This window comes from Xiphophorus hellerii, chromosome 13 (genome assembly GCF_003331165.1).
Source record: "Xiphophorus hellerii strain 12219 chromosome 13, Xiphophorus_hellerii-4.1, whole genome shotgun sequence".
In the NCBI taxonomy this organism is placed as follows: domain Eukaryota; kingdom Metazoa; phylum Chordata; class Actinopteri; order Cyprinodontiformes; family Poeciliidae; genus Xiphophorus; species Xiphophorus hellerii.
In genome coordinates, this window is record NC_045684.1 from 9,733,081 (window position 1) to 9,752,123 (window position 19,043).

The 19,043-nt window shown below is 36.0% G+C and overlaps 1 protein-coding gene across 2 annotated transcripts in view; it reads left to right on the plus strand.

Moving 5' to 3' along the window:
- The window catches only part of samd12 (sterile alpha motif domain containing 12), a 119,256-nt gene that overhangs the window by 16,086 nt on the left and 84,127 nt on the right, over nucleotides 1-19,043 (plus strand). For both annotated transcript variants that reach the window (XM_032581877.1, XM_032581876.1), the window contains exons 2-3: nucleotides 6,484-6,692; nucleotides 18,600-18,729. In XM_032581877.1, the coding sequence (XP_032437768.1) occupies nucleotides 6,484-6,692; nucleotides 18,600-18,729 (339 nt within the window). The remainder of the gene's footprint in view (nucleotides 1-6,483; nucleotides 6,693-18,599; nucleotides 18,730-19,043) is intronic.

Consider the following 19,043-nt stretch of genomic DNA (forward strand, 5'->3'; position numbering starts at 1 on the left):
AGCTCGCTGTTTCTCTTTTTTTCTCCGCCCAGCTGCGAGACGGAAACCGGTTTCCAAATCCGTGCTGAATATTTTGGAAGACGTGCAGCTGTGCAGATGACTCAGCTGTCAGAGCTGCTGCTCGTCCATCTCCTTAAATCCCAGAGAGTCTCTAACACGCCCAGTTGCTCGCTTTAGTTTCCTCTCTTCTTGGCTTTTCTTCAGAGTCAGAACTCATTTCGGTTCCCTGAGAGTTTATTCTGGTTAGAGAGAGAGAGAGCACTTTGAACCTGACTTCACTTTTGATTAAGGATCTTCTTCTGGTTTCGCTTTGAACCAGTTCCTGCTGTGTAATGCTGAAGGCGTCCAGGAGGAATGGAGGCTGAAATCTCCTGTTGCCCTGGTTCTGTTGCCTCCTTTCATCTGGGTTTAGACCCATTAAGGCAGCCAGAGTTCACAGGGAAAGTTTACTGCGTGTGAAGTTCTGACTCCGTCCTAAAATTCAGGAATATTTACAAGATTTCGGTTTTATTACAGAATTAAAACTGAAATTTAACAGGAAATGGAAATTTGTGGAGTTTGGAAAAATAAGAGAAAAAATGTTTCTGGATTTAATCGCCGTTCATTTTGGAAATACCACATCTGTTCAATCAGTTCAATCAATTCATCCATTATCCATACATCCATCCATCTGTTCAATCATACATTAAATCATCCATCCATCCATCCATCCATCCATCTGTTCACTCAGTTCAATCCATCCATCCATCCATCTATCTGTTCAATCATACGTTAAATCATTCCATCCGTCCATCCCTCCATCCATTCATCCATCCATCCATCCATCCATCCATCCATTCAATCATCTGTCCATCCATCCATCCATCCATCCAATCATCCATCCATCCATCCATCCGTTCAATCATCCATCCATCCATCCAATCATCCATCCATCCATTAATTTTCTCCATTTCCATTAAGTCAAAGTTGATCTTCAAAAAATGAAATAATTCAGAAAAAATAAGTTTAGCTCATTAAAATGATATATTATATATAATATAAAATTCTGTGTACACCGTATTAGAATGCAACATAAAACATGTATTAGTTATAATAAAATGCTTATAATTCTTTTATTTAGACTTTGCTCAAAAAAATCTTTGCGAGTAAAAAAGCTGAACTTGTTTCCCCCAGAATCTTCATCCTATCATCCTCATCATCAGCTCAGTGATTTCTTTTCTCTGAGCCGGACTCTTCGCCACATTAACTGAATAAAACCCAATCTAACACCTGCTTTCATTCGACTTTTTAGTGCAGTGGGAAAGTTTTTAATCCGTATTTAGTCACGCGTCGGAGAACTCTGTAATTGCGGAGGTAATAATGGGATTAGGCTCCAGGTTGCTCGATAAGACGAAAACACTCGGCTGCTCATTTTCACTGCTGGTCCCGAAAAACTATTCAGCTGGTCGGTTTTACTTTGAAACAGGGTTAAAATTTATGATTTTGGTGTTAAAACGCTTAATTGGTTTTATTTTGTAAAACTTTTATAAAAATGTATAACAACAAATATTAAAAAGCCTTTCATGTCTAATTAAGCCGATTTAACAGCCAATAATTTAGATATCTGCCAATAAATTGATAGTTTTGCTCATTCTAGGAGTCATTTTTTAAGGACTTGTCCATAATCTAATAATAATATCCAATAATTTAAGCAGTTATAATATTATAAGCTCATGAAACTGAGCTATATTGTAGTAATCAAACTGTCAGATATTTTTAACAGTAACTGATTAATTGAACTGAATTAAGAGTCACATGAGACATTGAATAAAACAGTTTTTTATTACCAAATTGTTCCAAACTGTAAAAAAAGAAAAAAAAGTTTTATGTTCTGTTATTACTTTATGGGCTTCAGTTGTTATATTTAAATTATTTTGAGGTAATTATTATTAAATTTTTGCTCAAACACTTATTTTTTTTAACATTATTTTACATTATACTCTATCGTTTAAAAGGCTAAAGTAGTGAAAAGATTTTCATTTTGTTTCATAATAGAATAATTGACTACCCTGACTGTTAGGAGTTCTTTATGTTTGTCAGAAAGATTGTCTGAAGAGGGAAAAAATGCCTTTTTTATTATTATTTTTTTATATAGTTCACCAATCTGAATTTAAGTCTTAGCAGTTCATGTCCAGTATACGTGGGGTCTGCAGAGATACTCCCTCTTCCTGTACAAATGAAACAAAATGATCAATAAATAAAACGGAAACACATATAGACCTAATTACAGGATGTTTAAGGACTTAAGATATAATTAACAACAATCAAACTTAATGGCATTTCACCAGTTTGTGCAGATTTCAATGAAATTTCTTATGAAATCTAATATTTTCTTTTATAAAAATAGCATAGATGCCACATATTAAACATTCAAAAATATATTTTGTTGCCTGAAAATGTAAGATTTAAATCCATGTATTCTGATAATTCACTCCACATAAACTGGAGTTATTGTTGGTGTTCAACTTTTCTGATTTGATCCCAGTTGCTTGTAGACACAGCAATGAAAGAACGATTCAGTTCTTTTAACTTAGTTCTGGATCCTGACATTTTTCCAGCTCCGTTCGCTTCCTGTTTCTCTAAATTTCATTGATTAGAAGAAAAGGTGGAAGAATGAAGGCAGACGTGATGCGTTCACAGCGCGTCAGCGAGAACAGAGGGAAGAATGTAATCGTGCTATTTATAGCAACTGTTGCTGTTTAAAAAAGACGTTTCTCCATCCTCTCCTCCTCCAGCCGCCCACCCTTCTTTTCTTTTTCTTTTTGCCTAAAACGATGAAAATAGCGCCGCAGATGTCCTTCCTCTCTCCCCCAGCTTACCCTCTTATCATCTCGTCATCCTTCTGTCTCTGTGGTCGGCCCATCGCTTTGTTCAGACCCTCTTAGCAGAGGATGTATAATTCATCTCTCCTCCACAGCGAGGTTGCACACCAGTCATGAATTGAGTCGGGGGGGAGGAAGGAGGGATGGAGGGATGGAGGAGCGAGGGAACAAGGAGCCAATGAGAGGAAGCGTCGCTTCGTGCCAAGCATCTCAAGTCGGTTTTGTTTGAGACTCGGCCGTCTCATGGAGGTTCTGCAGAGCGTCTATCTCCGTTTTTATTTGTTGGCAACAGAATAAATGACATCATGATAAACGGTATTCAAATTTGTTTAGTGACGATTTCTGCATAATTAGAAACTTGCTGTTTCGGAAACATCAATTCTTCCACTTAAAGAGTAAAACGTAGTTTTATAGGATGCTGCTGGTGGAGAAGACGGTAAAACGCTGGAAAATCTAAAGCTTCTTTCACCTTTTGAGTTTTAAGGTGGAAAACATGCATGAAAAAAGTCACATTTTTGCTGTTTTATACAAAAATAACATGAAAAACAGAAACAGAAAAACGGTGTTGAACCAACTCTTATTTTTGTTTTTAAAAACAGACATAAATGTACTAAATTACAAATTTATTTGATAACTCTGCACCAGTGCAGCACATTTAAATACACCAATAACTAACATTGTAACTAACATATGTAAAATATATTTTTCAACGTGTTTACTTGACTTAGTCTAAGATGTACAGGTTGTAGAAATGCTGTATCAAAAGTTATATATTTAAATTTTATGTTTGAATTTCCATTATTTCTTTTTCTAGACCTCTAATTAGGTTTGTCGCAAAAAGTAATAAATTGTTTAATTGCATGATAAATTAAAACGAACTCAATAATTTCCATTTGCATGATTTATTGCTTTCTTTCTCTATCAAAATCTGGATGATAAAAGTCTTCAGTCTGGAGCTTTCGTCTCAATTATCCTTGTTTTGAAGGATATTTTTGATTACAGAGGGTAAATAATTTAATTTATTTGATGTTTTGTTTATTTTGGATGTTTAAAATGTCTTCCAGTTCCAGTGCTAAACGTTCATTAGAATTTAAAGTTTATTTATCTTTGAGAATGTGTTTTTGCATTATTTTGCCATTACTAATATATTAAAAAAATAACAGTATTATCATGTGTCAGAATAACTTCTGGGGTAATTTATCGGCCAGTAAAATTCGTCATCATCGCGACAGGCCTAGCAGAAACTGCCTACTGGCAGAACTGCTGATATTTTTAATTAAAAAGGAAAAGTGATTCAGCAGATTTCAGTGCCTTGTGTTTGTGCTTAGGGGAGCAGAGCCGACCACCCAGAGTGGATCTGACTCTCCAGCTCCTCGTACAAACTACAGCTGCTGTAGTTTGATCTAAATTGTGTCAGACTTGCTCCAAGCAGACTGAAATCCCTATCAAATTCTTTGTTTTCTTCGGCTCACTGCTTCGTGTTTGACCAACGCAGAGCTGGAATATTATCAGCTTCATAAACCTGGAGATTACCATGCATTTAGGAACATTTTACTGTTCATATTCGGTATATAATCTTATGATTCACTGAATAAATTCAATGTTCTTTCTAATTTCATGCACACACTCTTCTTGGCTTGTTAAGTGAAGCAGAATGTGCAGCAGCTCCTCTGACCTTTGACCCGCAGATGCAGCAGAAACCCAAGCAACCTTGAGGTGTGATAAAAAGGATTTTTTTTTTTCCGCCTCTTGCTTTCTCATAAATAACCTGCCGGCGCTTTCGGAACAAGCGGGCAGGTTGGATGACGACAAATAGTCTGTTTGAATCAGACGTTAACAAGTCACGCTGCTGGCTGTCGGTTCTGTGTCCGCCTCGCCGCCTGATGAAACTAAAATAGTGTTTTGGCCTCACACTTCATAGAAACCCAGGACTAAAAATAAATACTCCAAAGTGAAACGGGCAGAATAATGGAAGTTTATATAAAACATGATTCAAACAATCTCCAGATATTCTTCTTGTTCTTTATCAAGCAATGAATCGTTTGTGTTTTATCAAATTACAGCATGTAAACAACCATTCTTTAACTGTAGTATGGTTGCTACAATAACAAATTTTGTTGGACAATAAGCATTTGAGATGAAAAAAAACAACTTGTTGTTTTGAGACCCTTTTTAAGTAATATAATGGCAAAATAATGCAAGAACACATTATTAAAGATCAATAAATTCTAATAAACATTTAACACAGGAACTGGAGGACATTTTTAATATCCAAAATGAATAAACAAAACAACAGGAACAACTAATGAAGTGAATTATAAACAAAATTGTCCTTCAACAAAAGGCCAAAGCATCATACTGAAGACTTTTATCATTCAGTTTTTGGTAGAAAAAGAGAAAGAAAAGAGATAAATGATAAATTATGCAAACGGAAATTGAGTTTTAATTGATCATGCAGTTAATTATTGCTTATTGTGACAGGCCTAGTCATGATACAAATATTAATACAATACTAAAAGAACTGAAACGCATTCATATCGCTGCAACCTTTTAGAAAACATATCAGGTTCTTTGTAATAAAGATTAAAAAAAATAGTATTTGGCCAAGTTTAGCACACACTCTGGAACATTCCCCAGCATTTTAATAAAAGATTTAAGTGTTTTTTAAAGAAATATTTTGCTTTTTAAATTATGTTTTAATGTTTCACCAAACTGAGGTCGCTCAAATGAAAATCAACAACACATAAGATAATGACAGCTCGTACCAACTCCATAGAACCCCGTTTTAAAAAGTGACTAAAAATATGCTTTAAATTTTTCATGTATTTTTGACCTTCATCCTTGAATAGTTTTAAAATGTTCAGTTCTATTTTAAACTTTTCTTGGTTTTACTTTTTGCTTTGTAATTTGTAATCTGAGTTTTAAATATTCTATGAGTTTGCCACTTTTCATTCCCGAAAATGATCTGAACTATCTCTACCAAAAAATTACTTTCACGATAACTGATTGTCAGATTGTCTCGGTTATTATTGTTATGAAACATGTGGGGGTCTTTTTGACACAATTTTTAAGATGTTCTCTCAAACATCAATAAACTTTAATTGTAGAAAAAGAAAAGACTCAACAATGGAACTGGAAGATATTTTAAATATCCAAAACAAAACAACCAGAAATGGTAAATAAAGCAGAAATTAAAGCCACACACAACAGAAACCATAAATAAAATGGATAATGGTGTCTCTGTAAACACAATTACCCTTAAAACTATTGATCAGAATGAAAATTATTGACTTCAATTTCATTTATCATGTGATTAATTGCTTATTGTGGCAGACTTATTGATATTGGACCATGATGTGGATTATTATTTCTCACCATCTGCTGCCATCTAGTGGACATCCGGCTGTTTCAATGTGAAATAATTTGAAAACAGTCATTACTCAGACTTTTACTCGTCATTTTTTAATTTTTACAAACTTTTCTGTCATGGTCATCCTCTCACATTGTTACAAATTAACCAGATTAAATACAGCTCAGGTAAAGCTTTTTGGTTTCAGGAGAAAATGTCGACTTTTTTTCCCATCTTGGTTTATTTTTTCCCTTTATCTTCCAACCCGTCCAGCTGTTCACTGCAACTTGAGCCAAAATGGCATCGACCACCAGCTGCGTCCCGAGGACATGACTTCTCAGCTGGAGGAGGACGAGGAGTTGGTGGACGCCGAGGCCGTCCTGCTGGACGACGACAGCCCGAGTTACCCGGACCTCCGCCGGCCTTCGTACCACCGCCGCTCCCCGCCGCACCGCTCCGTCTCAGAGTCCGAGCTGACCCGGGTAAGACATTTGTATTCCTTGTCTGTTTTACGGATGCATACAATTAGTTGACTTACAATTAACTACTGTATTAGATTCAAATTAGTTCAAATGAATCGATTAGCTAGTAACGTCCGTTAGAGCTTCTGTTAGTGTTGTAGTTTGGCCGCCATCCAGCAGTGGGCGCCGCTGGTCGTCCTCAGGCGGAGCCGTTGATATAGAAACAAAGATGGCGGCGATAATACCGCAAGTAGAAGGAAAAGTAGTCCGAGGAGAGTCCAGTTTGAGATGCAAAATGCACTTTATGCGGTTTTGTTTTGAAATAAAAACATTCGGCATGTTCTTTAAGTTTCACTTTATTCAGCTGAGCTTCAAGGCGGAACAGCGTCAACTTTTTATTTTAAAAATTACTGATGTGCTACAAAGGCGAGGCTGTGGTAGCAGAAAAGCGGACGGTTTGAGGCAGATAAATTGTAACATGACAGAAAAAAGCCACGATCTTAATAAGCAATATTGTTTTTAGAGGGCTGTAGTGAGCTAAAGCGCTTTGTGAAGCGAAGTTTTAACATTAATTTAAGAGCAACCACAGACTGTATATATTTCTTAACCCTTAACAGCAACCTAGGAGGCTCCCATCTTTATATTTTATAAATATGTCTAAGTTTAACCAAAATTATCTGTTTATTCAGTCAGTATTTAATTCAAATGACACAAATAAGTCCTACAACTCAGTATACTAAGAAAAGATAACCCTTCATATTATGGAAAGACAGACACCCTCCTTTATGCAAGATGGATTAAAAAAATGTCTGCCTGTCAAATAATTGTTAGTTGATGGATCATAGAAATAAACTTTATATCAACTCATAATTTTATAACTTTTGTCCCTAGTTTGTTTTCAAACAACGTCAGTAATAGTTTCAATTGATCTCTGGATCTGCAGAAATTGTTTAAATCACAGCTCTGACTCTGAATAAAACAGGAAAGGACAATAAAAGCCTGTTTTGCAAGTCTGTCAGCTGTTGCTACGTGTGTAGATGTGCTATCAGGAACACAGAGTGATCCTTTACTTCCTCTCCTGAAATGGAGAGATGCGGGGATGGAGGCAGGAGCGGTTGCTTCTCATGCACAGACACAAGCTCATGTTCTCCTTTCTCAGAGTAAAACATCTGGTAATCAGCTGTCAGTCTGAGTGAGTGGAAGCACTTAGAGTGAGAAAAGGGCTCGGTGTAAATCCTGGATGAGCCACTTAAAGACCAGACAGAGCCTCTGATTCGTTTAAAACACAACGTGCGTTTCCTTTTCAGGAACGTATTTGTGCAGAACAAAAATAGTTTTCTGAGGTGGTTGTTTATCTTTCTCTGCTGGTACTGGAGTAAAACCAGATTATCTGGGTAGAAATTCCCCTGGAAAACCGGCACCGGTAGACATGTTGTAATTTGAATTATCAAGGCAGAGCTTTAAGGATTAATTAATATCTTTACTGGTAATATAACTTTAAGAAGAGTCGTTTTTTTCTGTCTACATTCTTACAGAGTCTGGCTGACTGATAAACAACATGGATGGTGAAGCTTTGCAGCTTCAGACTGTTTTTCTCTTGCTTCTCATATGAAAACCCTGGAAAACTGTAGCTACTAAGAACAAATATACATGTTTTAGATTGAACAGGCAGTGTAAGACTTTGCTGTATATTTTTAAATAGAGAGGCAGCTCATAATATTCAATTATCTTATAATGGTTAATTTATTTCAGCAGTTAAGAAGTTTAAACCTCAAGGCCTTCAAGGCTTTTGTAATTAGTTTTGATTATGGTTGGCACTCAATGAAAACATAAGAATTAAATTATTTAGACAATTAGAAAGTTATAAAAGACTAAATAAAACAGAGGTTTTATGGCTTCTGTGTTGATAATTGCCCAGTAAATAAAAAACAAAAAGCAAAAAAGAGCTGTGTACAAGGATATTGATAAAAACAAATAGTGGAAGAAAAAACTGTTCTAGAAGGGATAAACAACTGCAAAAAGAATAACTTGGGTGGATTTAGAAGCAAAGCACATTCAAGAGTTTGGACCAATAGATATTTCACACAACTTGGGTTCAAACTCTCTTAGCCGACTTTCACATTTAGATTAAAATAAATCTGCGTTTTATTCGGACATGAAGGCCTCAGAGTCTGGAGGAAGAGTGGATGGACGCAGGTATGAAAACTGTTTCCAGTTGGTGATGATTTTCTGTTGATCCACTGGATTTTGTCATTTTTTCGGTAAGCTAAAATTTCTGTATCATTTTATCTTCCATTTTCTGATGTAGTAGTACAATTTTCTGAGAAACCGAGTTTTATGTTATGTCATCTTTAATTCAAAACAAAATAGTTACTATAATAATTAACTTTTCAACTGCATTTTAATTTAATGAGCTGTAACTACAGCTATCATAAAACAATTAGCATCTGTACAGTAATGCTAGGTTAGCAATAGATGTTACTACTAGCTTTGTGCTAAGGTTTATGGAGAATCCAATTCATTGCTAACAATTAGCATTAGTGGCTTTTTCATCGGATCAAGAATATACTACGTAATATGTAGACTTAAAATAACGATATATTTAAAAACTCACAGAAATATTTTTCTTTAAAAGCTAAACAGATTAATACATTTTGTTTGGGTAAATAAATATTTTTATTAAAGTTTTTTGATAAAATTGCAAGAAGTTTTGACATGGGCTCTTTGCACCTGCCGCGCTGACGTCACAACCGCATGCGCAAATGCGGCTCTCTTTTTTTCCGCTTTGAGTTACCATGACAGCTAGAAAAGACAAAGTCTTATTTCAGACGCAAATAAAACAATACTATGAACATTGCTGTCTTCCTAATATAAAGGGCTTTTAAGTTTTCATGGATTTCCAAACTGTCCTGAATTAAGAAGACGGTGGCTTGTGAATATTCGTCGCTACCAGTTAAAGCTAACGCCACACAGCAAAGTTTACAGCCTTCACTTCACTTCGGATCAACTTCTTCAGCCTAAAGAAGAAGGTAAAGGAGCCTCCTGTGTTATTTCCATGGAATCACTTCTGTATTCAGCCTGAAAGAGAGTTTATGTGAATGAGAGAGCAGACCAGAGCCAGACAACCGAGCAACTGATCTGCCTGTACACACTGCTGTAAACACCGTCCTGCTTCACAAAAAGCATGCAAAACTAATAAAGCGAAATAACACAGAGACCTTAAGGAACACGGCCATATTTTTCTAAAAGCAACAACTCTGAACCTGAACAGTCAGCTGAACCAGAACTCTGACACCAGAGCTGCTCTACTGTTAAGCTATGGGCTTGTTGTCCCTCAGGCTTCAGAAGCAAAAAGCCTGAACCGTAAAATCCCCGTTACTTGGTCTCTGACACTAACGACAATAAACGCACGTAATATACTTGAAAACAAGGTAAAAACATTGTCCGTTAGAATGGATGAAAAATGTTTAGATACTTAAATAGCACATTTTTACAAAAAAAAAGTCTAGTATAAGCTAAAGCTAATGTTAGCCACAAAGTTTAAAGAAAGTAAAACTCACCTTCGTATCTGTGTATAACGAGGCGAACATCTTAAAACCTTTATCCAGCTTATTGTCGGGGCTTCGGATCGATGTACATCATTAATTGATACCTTGGACAAGCCCTGCAAACACCCAGTGTAAAATGCTTTTTTCAAAAGATCGGAAAAGATTGAGCCGCTTTTCCCCGAACGCGGAAGCTGAGGTGCAAAGAGCCCGTTCCGCTGGTTGTCAAAACCACAAGCAGCTGGTTGTCTTGACAACCAGTGGTTTTCTGGGTAGAAAATGCTACTTTTCTACCTAAAAGAAACATTTTGGACAGAAAAAGTGCTTACCAAACTGCTGGGTGGAGATTTGTTATAGATGAACCAGTTTGAAAACTAATGAAGTAAAAATAAAAACCTCAAGATGCCTTCAGGAAGCCTGGAGTGCTGTTCATCAAGGCTTCAGTGATGGCTGCCTGGAGGTAGCCTGTTAAAAATTAGCACTGGTTTAAAACTTTTGCACTATAATGTATAATTGAAGCGACAGAGCGTGCCATCTCAGTGTCAAGTGTCTGCATTAGAGTTAACATCCTCACTCTTTTGGAGAATTTCCAACAGATCAAGTGCATTAAAGCTTAAATTATGAATAATGTTAATGTTTTCCATTAGGCAGCCTAAAAGCGTTCATCAATACATGCAGAAGCTGAGCTAAACCGAGCCGCAGCAAGTTAGCGTAAATTAAAGTCACAGTGACATAACGGCCCAGAGTATCTGAGGCTCCTGTTAAAGAATGACGCTGCATTTAGCTGATGCTGCGCTTTAACATGTGATTTCAAATTAAAGCCATCAAATCTGATTTTTCAGAGCCGTGTTATTTAAAATAGGAACACAAGCTGCTCTTTCTTGGGGGGAATAAACTCGAGCATGTCAAATATTTAGTTTGTTTCAGCTGTAAGCACTTTTTTAACCCTAAAACAGGCAGGAGTGGAAAATAAATCGCAAAAACTTTTAATTTGATGTTATTACTCATTTTTTTAGGCCCTAAAAAAATTCCACATTGATTTTATATTGAATATTTTGAATTTTATTAGTTGTGTCTTCCAGGATATTTTGCTATTACAGTTTAAAAAATCTATATAGCTACGCACTATAGTATTGTTTGGCCATTTGGATCTATTGTAGCACTTTTAAATTTGATTTTATTAATTTTCACCTAGTAATCATATGACAAAGCAATATAATAATTCATAAAGTGAAACGAAAACAACTTTTTATGATGAACAAATGGAACTGAAAATGGCATAAAACAAAACACAGCAAAAATCTTAACGCTTTATTTTTTTTTTACATTTTGTCACATTATGATGTTTATTTATTGCTAAATTGTGAAGTTGAAAGAAAATCATCAAGTTTTACTTTGTCTTTGCATTCATGCTTTACTTTGTGTTGGTCGGCTACATCCCAATAAAATACATTAAATAAAAATAATGATTAGATTATCTTATAGATTTTATATATTTTACATATTTTGTTGTAATATAATAAACTTTGCCTAAAGTTATTGCGATGTCATTTTTTTCACCAGCAGTTATGCAAAAAAAAAAATCCTGCACAGACCCATTAAATAAATGTGAATATTGTTGAAAAGTAAATGAAACACATTAATTACATACAGAGTAATTTTTTCAAGCTTTTCTTTCTACTGTGATGCTCTTTGAATTATATTTGATGAAACTATCTTTTAATTATTGGACTATTAAATCAGACATAAATTAAACAAAATGTAGGCTTAATGAAAATTATATTTAATAGTCATTTAAGTTATTTTCTAAAGGTGCGAGCCTCATCTGAACACATATACTAATTAATTAAATATGACTATAATGTTGCTTTATTAATTTTCTTATCCTAAAACTTAAATTTCTTTCCCCTTATTCCTAAAAAAATCTGCATTATTTTTCCTCCATTTTGTAGTTCTTTACTGTGTTGGTCTGTCACATTAAATCCCCAATAAATGCAAGTACTGTAAATAAATTTCAAGCACCTTAAGAAATAAATTGTTTAATCTAAACAAAAATTAAGCAAACCAAATCGCTGCTGTATTTGTAAGACCAAACGACAACAACAAAAAAAAAATCTTTAATTTGACTTTGATTAAATCTTAACGCCTCATAACGTCGGTATTCCAGTGCAGCTATATTTCGGTTAATCTCATCAACCATATCGCTTTCTGAATCCGTGTTGCTGATGAATCATCGCTGGGATTTATAATGGAGTCTGAGCTTTTTACCACAGATTAAGCATGATGTATAAAAATCAGTTGGAGTCAGAGGGGAGCTAAAGTCTACAGCAAATCATCAATCAATATGCAGCTCAAGGTGAGTTCATCTCGTCTGGGTTTAACACGCCCTGCTGTTCTTTATGGACCCGACCAAATATGAAGGTCGGGGGCCTCTGAAGGGCCGCCTGCGCACTCGTTGTGTTCAGGCTGAAAATCCAATTTCATACAGAGGCTTCGTATGAAAGCTCAGTAATGCATCCGGGACGCGCACGGCCCCGCCGCCCTATCCGTGTGTCTCGCAGATTAATTAAGAAGAGGGTGGGGGGGTTTCATCTCCTGCCAGGTCTGGTCCGATTGAAAAGGGAGCCGAGGGACAGCAGAGCTGGCAATTAGTCGCACAGCAGAGACAACGTGGAGCTTTGAGCCTCCAGCAGCCGGTCGCTTGGTGCCAATCAAGACCAGCTAAAGAAATTCAACTCTAACTTTGCTGGAGACTTGAGATGCAAATCTTTCAGTATCTAACGATTCAATTCAGATTGTTAGGGTCACAACTCGATTCAGAAACCAATTTCTCAGTTCAAATGGTGACTGACGAGAGAAGAAGACAGTGTAAACAAGTAGAATCAGAATTCCTTTTATTGTCATTGTGCACGAAAGAAAGCACAACAAAATTAAAACAATGTCGACTCTCGAAGGCAAGACAAATAATTAAATAAAGTTAATTATTATCTCAATGAATATAAAAATATAGTAGAAACACACAGAAACTACTGGGGTGAATAAATAAGGTTTTAGATACATTTTAGATTAATTATTAATATAGAACATTTATTTAAACAATAATATAAGGTTCCATACTACCTTATATAGAAGGTAGTATGGAAAAAAAATAGGAGTAAATTTCCGACTTAAAACTCTGAAAATTTGAGATTAATCTCAGAAAAGATCTAGAAATTACAAGAACTTTCTGGGCTTGAAAAGTTGAAAATTTGCTAGGAAAATCTCAGAAACATTCTAGAAAAAAAACACAAGAAAATTTGAGTTTTAAAAGTCAAAAACCTGTTAGAAAAAAAAAACAAGAAACATAACATAGCTGTTATGTGTACACATATAGTGGTGCTGTTATTAAATAATGCAATTAAAATTTAGGGAAAAAAAATAACTTGGTTGCAGCCATTGCAGTTTCCTTTCTCTTCACGGTGCAGTGTTCTGTTCGGACACCAGGGGGCAGTATGTGACAGTGAATCCTGCTGGTGTGGAGGTTTAATGTAAATCTGCAGTTTCTTGCTGGATAAAGACAAAAAATCAACGTAGACCAGGAATGAACATCTGTGCAGCAGTTTAAGTTTTCAGATTATAGAGTTTATAAAAATGATAGATTTACTGTGGGGTTTTATTTTAAACTTTGCTTTAAGCAGTGGATTTTAGTTTCAGTTCTGCTGTGGAGTTTCTACTTCCATCAGAGAGGTATTGATTTCTCACTATGATAAATTTGGAAGCTGTATTCTGTTGTTCCATTTACTCTGGGGCGTTTCATACTTTAATTGGTCGTTTCTGATACAACAATAAAAATGACACAATGTGCAATGAAAAATATAAAGCTGATTTAGAGCTTTAAATTTACCACCGTACTATTCTGTTTTTGCTTTATGTTTTGCATTTAAATATTACTGTTAATCAAACTTTTATATAAGCTAAAACAAAAACCAGAGAAAATCAAAATTGCTGTTTTTAAACTATTTACATTTAATAGAATAGAAGAATATAAATAAACAAGCAATCTTCCAATCCAGAGCAATGTGCAACTTTATTGGTCAATAAAAATATTACAGTGTGCATGTCTCTTTGAGAATTAAGACAGATTATTTACAAATAGTGACAAAGAAGTTTTAAGAGTATGGATGTAAACATTTATTTAAGTGGGAACTCAAATTATTAAAGGAACATGAAGTTATCCAAACCAAAATGGTCGTATATGAGAAACCAGTCTTGCTGCACTTGGTAAGTTAATTATTAAACTGTAATTTATACATTTTGGGAAAGCTGCATTGCTTTATACTCTGGGATCAAGAACATTTGACAACAGGAACTAGGTCAAATGATCTAAAAAAGAAACGAATCATGCCCTAATGACTGAAATTCAAGAATGAATCAGAGGAAACCGTAGCTACGTTTCCATTACAAATAGAGATTCCACTAAGGATGAGTCATTTAAAACATGCCCTACTATCATCACTTCCTGTCATCTTCTTCTTCGTCTTTTCCTCCAGTAGCAACATCCTGTTGTTGATCATGCTTCATGTTTGACGCAAAAAAATGTATCCAGTGCAGTTTTGCGAAATAAATTGTTGATGCAGAAAACTAGGATGCAAAAAAAACATCCTGGTTTTTTGTAAGTTTTTCAAAATTGCCGTTCTTACATTAAGCAAATTTATTGTCGTAATTCCAATTTGCATGATTATTTGGTCAGTGGAAACGCAGCACTATGTGCAAAAGGAGAAAACGTGGAACTGTTGCGAACCTTCCTAGGAATGGCTGACAAACCAAAATTACTCCAAGATCTCATCAAGGACTCATCCAGAAAGTAACAAAAGAACTCAGAATAACAACTAAAGCATCAATAAGAAAGAAACGAGGCAAAAATGGCGTCAATGGGAAAGAAACCATCATGATACCCAAGACTTTTAGGAAAGATTCTGTGGACAAAAGTTCAACTTTTTTGAAAGTGTGACTCTCGTTACATCAGGTGTAAAAACTTAACAGCAAGTTGCTTCAGGACCAGGACAACTTTCTGTAATCAATAAAACCATTTACTATGCTGCAGAAAATCTTGAAGGAGAATGTCCTTGAGCTCAAGGTCAAACTTGAGCTCAAGGACACTTGGGTTATGCAACAGCAAGTCCACTTTTGAAGGACTCAACAACCAAATAAAAGTTTTGAAAAGGCCTAGTCAAAGTCTTGATTTTTAAATCTGATTAAACTGACCAAAAACTGTCCAGTATAACTGGATTATAAAAAATACTTAATCTTAAACATTTAAATGGTAAACAAAGGAAGTCTGTAGACAGAAAATGTTTTTCTCAGCACTGTATGCTTGTTTTGTTTTTGTCTTTGATCAAAGATGCTTAAAAACATGAACTGTGCTGACTTTTATTCAATTCCTGTTAAAATATCCAAGAATGTTTAAATATTTCAGCTTTTCAAGGAATGCTATGAACAACTTTAATCTATTTGACATGAAATTACTCTAAGCAAATTGCAAATCGTTATAAACTCAGTCTGACAATGTTGGAACCAAAATGCACCGTGTCTGGAAATGATTGCCATCACAAAATGATCGCCTCGTTGTTGATGTAGTGCTTTCACATCAGAGCTTCACAAACAAAATTATTTTATCAGGTCAGAAAAAGAGCAGTTAATGCAAAAACATTAGTCATTTCAAATGTTATGTTCAGGGCTGCAGCTTATGGTTATTTTAGTAAGTGATTAATCCATTGATTATTTTGACAATTGATTAAACCAAAAAGAGAAATTTGAGATTAAGCTTAATTATTATTATTTTTTAAACATTTTTTTAGTGAATGTTTGACTTCTGAAACTTTGAAATGTCCAAGTATTTTTGAGAAAGTTTCTGAGATTAATCAAAAATTTTTTCTTTCTAGCAAATATTTGACTTCTGGAACTGAAATTTCCTGGCTGTTTCCAGGAAACATTTTGATCTCAAAATTTCAGTTTTTTTGAATTTCTTCTTTATAAATTTTTTATCTACCATGGCCTGTTGTGGTCTCTCTCTCTCTCTGCTGGTTGGCGAACAGGAAGGCACCAGCTAGCCTTTTGTAGCGGCCCGAGGAGAACAGCTATGGGCTAAATCGGTGCAGAATGTAAAACACAGATGGCCATTGACTCACAAATGGGTTCATGGAAAATGAGACCCTCTCATGTCAATCTGCTGAGTCTACTCCACAGCTTTGGCTTCTTTTTTTTATTTCGCTGCCTCATCTGTCAGCTTCTCCTCTCCCTCTTCTTCTCCTTCCTTCTCCATCTTGGCTTTCCTCTCTACTCCGTCGCCTCAGGGCTTCCAGTCAGAGTTAATTAGCACAGAGCCGAGTTGTGTTTAATGGTTAATGTGATTTCTTCCTGTGACAGCACCCTGTCCCTTCTACATACACTCAACATCTATCCATGCTCACTTGCGTTGAGAGTTGCGACCTCGCCTACACGCCCGCACACTCGCCTGCTTGCTTTGGCTGTCTGTCATTTCACCTACACCCCGGAGATACCGACCATATGCCCAAACCAGCGTGCGCCTCTCCCTCAATTTCTTTCTCTCTAGGAAGCTAGATATAGAGCGAGTGGGAGTAGTGGTGGAAGAAAAGAAACAGGTGAAAAGCTGTGGGGAGATAAAACCCGTTCCATCTGACAGGGACTGTAGGAGATTGAATTTGGGGCAGAGATGATGGAAGCAGCGAAAAGGGAAAACCAAGGACTTTCCACTGCTATGCCGCGGCACAAAGCAGCCCGAAGAGCAGGTTGTAGATGTGAAATTTTAATCACTTCTCTGTGTGCAAATTTAGTGGCCGCTTAATCAGAATCAGAAGCACTGCAGACACTTTGAGGAGGGATCATAAGGCGTTGCCTGCTGTTGAAGTATTTTGGTTGGAGAGGCGTCTGAAATGTGTGGAACATTTCTGGTTATTCAAGGACTTTTATGAGCCATTTTTATGTTGGCCAAGACAGCTCAGTGAGCTGCAGCGGAAGAAAGTACAGAACATAAGCAAATTAAGAAATGGTTCATTTAACACCTGCAAGTCAGCAAGAAAGCACACTGAAACTGCTCAGAATACACCTAAAGATTAGGATGTAGGATGTAGTGAGAAACAACGACCTCAGCTTTCTGCTCCGTGTTGCACTAAACATCCGCCAGCAGTGCGCTGCTGATCGCTAGCAGCCACTGAACTTAGGCAGGAGTTTGTTCACCCAGCCAAAGAAAATGGATCCACAGAATCAACAGTGTTACAACTTAGTCACAACATCCATCCATTCAACAGTTTATAAATATATATGTTTTCTGTTAATGGTTATCTATATACCATTATGTGTAGTTGGAGGTTGCTACAATCGATAGTAGCTACACAGGCACACCCACTAGAAGGAAACCAACGCACCCAGTGCAACACTGTCATTCTATTGGCTAAGAGGTTGCCAGGCGATGGTACTTTTTTGCTCTGAGCACAAGCAGAAAATGTTTCGCAAGCGAGCGGAGAGGTTTTCAAGTGGAGATTTGATCCGAGCAGGGGCAGGTTTTGAGTGCGAGGAGAAAGGGTTGAGAAAGCACAGTGAATATTTGAAAGAGAGCAGAAGTTTGGAGTACAAGCATTACAAGTTTTGAGAACAAAAGACATGGAATCCTGCTTTCAAAATGAAAATGTGTGCTCTCGTATTATGGCAGAAAAATTCCCCCTTATACTAAGTTTACAGCAGCACATTATGGGCTTGACGAACGGAGAGCGATGAACAACAATGAAGGGGGACCGTTTCAGTGACAGCAAAAACGTTGAACGTTTTTGCAACGTTCTTTTAAATGCATAAATTATTTTTGTATTTTTTTAATGTGAATTTTATTTTGTATGCCTGCTATTTTGAACATCATTTTAAAGACGCAGCTCGAACATTTTTCAACTTTCGTCTTTTGCATTGCTGGCTGCATGTGTACAAGCTTAAAGTTTCACATGGATAAATTACGCTGGTCACTCGGCTGGATGAGGACAAGTGACTATCGCCTCATTGCTCAATTTCAGTAGGAAATTAAGGGAGTTAACGTTTAAACAAAATGACTTCCTGAACATAAAACCTGGAAAACTGAGAATCTTCACACAGACAATAAAACATTTGCTTAATGTTTTATTGAAACATTGAAACATTTTTTGAAAATGCGGTACGTTTAAAGATCTTCAGCAGCTAGTAAAATTATTAATCAACACCAGTTCACAGATTTTGGTGAGACTTATTATGAAGTTAGGGGTAGTTTAAGACTTTTTAGAATTTATCCATGACACATTTAGATTTAAAAGGTTGCTCAGTGAATGCTTTCTGATTTATTTTTGTATTTTTTCCTCTCATTCAGCCTGGATACGTGAAGCTGTCCAAACCAGTGGCTCTGTGGACTCAGCAGGATGTTTGCAAATGGCTGAAAAAGCACTGTCCCAATCAGCATCAGATCTACAGCGACGCTTTCAAACAGCACGACATCACAGGTAAATTTCTGAACTCAAACAGTGATCATTAAGATCAATGTTTTTCACACATGCACCTTAAACTGATATTATGGCTGCTGGACACAATGTGTGATTAAAAACATATTTATTGCTTCAATTTGCTCAAATCTTGGGCTAACACTTAAATTTGGACATTTTTATGCCTCCAATGCAAGAAAACCTTTAAAACAATAAATGGTTAATATTTCCTTTCTGTTTTGGTTGGACAAGATGTCTAAACAGTAGCGATTCAGAAAAATCTCAAAACAAGATCTTCAATATTTATATAAATGATTACTTCTTTTCAAAGTGAA